Below are 4,151 nucleotides of genomic sequence, written 5' to 3' on the forward strand. Positions count from 1 at the left end.
CATAACCAATGGACACAGATAGTAAGGGGGTAAGCGCATGTGCTGGGGGTTGGGAGCAGGGGGGGAGAGGTCAATGGGGGAAAAAGGAGACATATGTAATACTTTCAACAATAAAAAAATTTAAATTAAAAAAAGAAATCTAGCCTATGGAAGTCTTCAGAGATGTGAACAGATTTAAATCACCTGTGTGTGTGGGTTTAACTATTGTGAGCAACTATGAAAAGGCCACACTATTTAGTAATTTTCAATTGTGCTGAAGTACAAACTTAAACGGAAGGTGTGTGTGCATGTGTGTGTGTGCATGCGTGTGTGTGCGCACATGCAAAAGCAATGTACTGAGCAAGCAAGAGCAGCCATGCACCAAGGGAGTGATTCTTAGCTGGCCTTCTGGTTCTCTGGCAGCCCATAAAGACATGCATGAGAAGAAATAAAAACTTTCATTAAAAAAAATTAAGGCAGCCCTAACCGGTTTGGCTCAGTAGATAGAGCATTGCCTGTGGACTGAAGGGTCCTGGGTTCGATTCTGGTCAAGGGCACATGCTGGAGTTGTGGGCTCGATCCCCAGTGGGGGGCATGCAGGAGGTGGCCAATCGGTGATTCTCTTTCATCATTGATGTTTCTAACTCTCTCTCCCTCTCCCTTTCTCTCTGAAATCAATAAAAATATATTAAAAAACAAACAACAAAGAAAAAATGTACTCAGCATCTATTATATGTTTAGGTCTGAAATAGGTTCTGGGGATACCAAAAAATGAAAAGATGACATCTCTGCCCTCAGGTAGTTCCAGCTAATAAGCGACACAGATGTATTTATAACCATGATATGATGAAATAATTACTTTTGGTAAGGATGTACACACGTGCAACGGGAAGCCAGTGGAAGAAGGCCTTTTACAGTATATCGTGAGTTGTAAAAGACAGGGCATTAGTCAAAATAGAATGTGCAAAGATAGAGTCACAGAAAATTTGTCTTAGAACTCTAAGTAGTTCAAGTCTTGCTAGGACATAAAGAACAAGGGAGGACGAGTGTCAGGAACTGAGATTGAACAAACAGATCACAAAAGGTCTTATCTGTCACACAAAGAAGACTGAAGAACTTTATTCTGGCCCAGCTAGTGTCGGTCAGTGGTTGAGTGTCGACTTATCAACCAGGAGCTCAAGGTTAGATTACCGGTCAGGGCACATGCCTTGGTTATGGGCTCCATCCCCAGCGTGGGATGTGTAGCCGATCAATGATTCTGTCTCATCATAGATGTTTTATCTCTCTCTCCCTCTTCTTTCCTTTCTGAAATCAATAAAAATATTCTTTTAAAAAAAGAATTTTATGCCCAGCTGGCGTGGCTCAGTGGTTGAGCATTGACCTATAAACCAGGAGGTCACAGTTTGATTCCTGATCAGGGCACATGCCTGGGTTGCGGGCTCAATCCCCAATGTGGAAAATGTGGAAGGCAGCCGATCAATGATTCTCTCTCATCATTTATACTGATGTTTCTCTCTCTCTCTCCCTCTCCCTTACTCTCTGAAATCAATTTAAAAATTTAGGGGGAAAAAGAATTTTATTCTGTAATGGAACTAACGAAAAAATCTTTACCAGTGGAGTGACTTGATCAGCACTGGCAAAGATACCAGGAGTCCTGAAAAACATCTTAATCCCCACTTATTTTGCAAGGGAAGGAAAAGGTCCCACCCTCTATGTCTGTCCCCTCTGAAATGACATAACATGAGGCAGTAAACAGAGCTCTGCACCTGGCCCAAAGTGAATAGTCAATAAAAATCAGATGAATATGAATTTGGATGTGTTACATGAGGCAGTCCCTACTGAGAGCAGAATTTTAGCAACACCAACACCTTATTTGGTCTCGGGTATAATAACAGGAACAGTTCTTTGGAAGGGACTAGTGACTGAAAATTCTAAAATCTAACAACATGCAACAGGAGGAGGGTGCCATATACTGTTTTGTTGTACTCCAGTGTACACAGCCCTCTCACAGTTTTCTTTCTATACCTGGGATTTAAATCCCACTAATGGGATAATATTACAGTTTTATTCCACACACTAACCTCTGTAGAATCGGGGATGACAGGTGCTTACGTGCACAAATGGTAAACTGGAGGGAGTTCATTAGTGGTTTTACTCCTCTTTTACCCAATATCTCTTCTGCTTAATTCAATCTAGTTAGATGGTTCTGCAGATAAATGCTATAGAAATAAAATACTGCTGCACTTCTGCCTCCATTAACTAAGTGCATGCAAAATGCTTTAAATAATCAGGAAGGATGTATTAGATGTATTTTGTAGGTGAAGACAATGAGGCTCAGAGAAGCAAAGCAACTCGCCCAAGGACAACTGGCCACAATAAATTGCAAAGCCAGAACTCAAATCTGTGTTTATTGGACTCAAATATCCAAAAATGTAATATTGTCTCTTCCAAAGCCTGGATCTGAGATAAAATTATCAGTATACAAAAATGTTACTTTGTGGTTGGAAAGAAAATATTTTCTAAATTAAAAAAAAAATCAAAAGAAGGGTGCAAAGAAAAAATACATAGGGAGAAAGAGAAAAAAAGAGGAGAAACCAGAGGCCAATGCCAGCTAGACCCTAGTCTGCAAGGAGGGATGGAGGAACCTGGGAGGTGGATTGGAGTTAATGCTCCTAGAGCAGCGGTTCTCAACCTGGGGGTCGGGACCCCTTTGAGGGTCCAATGACCCTTTCACAGGGGTTGCCTAAGACCATCGGAAAACACATTTATAATTACGTATTGTTTTTGTGATTGATCACTAGGCTTTATGTTTAATTTGTAACAATGAAATTGGGGGTCACCACAACTTGAGGGTTGCAGCATTAGGAAGGTTGAGAAGCACTGTCCTAGAGTGAGGGGGATACAGTTTGAGTGGGACTCTAAACCAGAGTTGAGAGCAAAGCGAGTGAAACACCTGGCCCCCGCACCCTGTCCCACCTGGCCTGCCTTCCTTACCTGCCATGAAACCAGTCCTGGCACATGTCACATTCGATCATGAAGCGGGTCACATCGTAAGGCAGCCGGCAAAGGCAGTACACTGGCACCGTGGCCATCTTCAGCTGGCCTTGGAGCGGTGTGTGGCAAGCCAGGTTCGCAGCGTCCCGAGGAGTGGGAGGCAGAAGCTCGCGTCCTTCCTGGACCAGGACTGGACACAAACAACACTTTTCACACAGTGAATCTGGTGCCCCAGGGTACCAACCCTCAGTTCACAAATGGGGAGTGACCACAGCCGGGGTGCAACACAGGGGTGTGGCTGCAGGGGGCAATCTGAGGAAGTCCACCCGCCTCCAGAACAGCTTTAACAAATAAAGACCGACGCTACTCCCAGGAGGCTTTCTCGCCGCTCCCCCCTCCCCCCGCGCATCTCCTCAGCCCCCCCCTCCACCCCTCACCCCAAATGAGTGAGAACTTCTTTCTGTGGTTCACGAAATTATCTGATGCCTTTAAGGAAGCTCCTTTGATCCCTCACTGCACCCTCTTCTTGCTTCCCAGAGCGCTCTTTATTATGAGGCTGGGGAAGCCCAGCAGAAGACCCTTCTCTCTGCCCCCAAATAGGGGCAACTGGCGAGAGATGGGGAACCCATGGACATGGGCTCACTCCGTCGCAAATTACCTCGCTGCCTTCAGGAGCAAGGCAGAGGCGCCCAACTCAAATCACAGTTGTGGGGTCTTGTTATGAGAACTCTCCCCGTCATCCCACCCCAACTAGTGGGAGCCCCAGCAGCCCCACAACCGAAATAAATCACAATCTCACAACTCGTCAGCTCGGCGTCTATTTCGAACACGACCGGGTTCCCGTCGCACCCCTGAAACTAAAAAGGGACGCTCCAAACACCCCGTAACTGACGACAATTTCCTCACACTCCCGCAACTGAGCAAGGATTTGTTTTCGTCTCGCCGCTCGGACCCTGGCAGGCATCTCCCCGCAACCCCTTCCCAATGACGAGGTCTCCTCATCCCCCCCAAACTGCCCAAGATCTCCCGAGAGATCCCCCCAACTGACAGGAATATCCTCGCAGCCCCGAAACTTACGTGAACGTCTTCACACCTCCCAGCCTGACAGGAACCTCCTCACACCCCTGAGCTGACAACAATGTCTACGGTCCGGAGCTCTACGGGGACCTCCGCATCCG

The 4,151-nt window shown here is 46.1% G+C and overlaps 1 protein-coding gene across 3 annotated transcripts in view; it reads right to left on the reverse strand.

The window, feature by feature from the left end:
- PHF8 (PHD finger protein 8) overlaps nt 1-4,145 on the reverse strand; it is a 79,902-nt gene extending 75,757 nt beyond the window's left edge. For all 3 annotated transcript variants that reach the window (XM_006771324.2, XM_006771323.2, XM_015568856.1), the window contains exons 1-2: nt 4,051-4,145; nt 2,974-3,163 (exon numbers count right to left, since the gene is read on the reverse strand). In XM_006771324.2, coding sequence (XP_006771387.1) covers nt 2,974-3,071 — 98 coding nt within the window. In that variant the 5' untranslated portion in view covers nt 3,072-3,163; nt 4,051-4,145. The remainder of the gene's footprint in view (nt 1-2,973; nt 3,164-4,050) is intronic.
- Nucleotides 4,146-4,151: the final 6 nt, after the last annotated feature.

Source organism: Myotis davidii, unplaced genomic scaffold (assembly GCF_000327345.1).
Source record: "Myotis davidii unplaced genomic scaffold, ASM32734v1 scaffold2663, whole genome shotgun sequence".
Classification (NCBI taxonomy): domain Eukaryota; kingdom Metazoa; phylum Chordata; class Mammalia; order Chiroptera; family Vespertilionidae; genus Myotis; species Myotis davidii.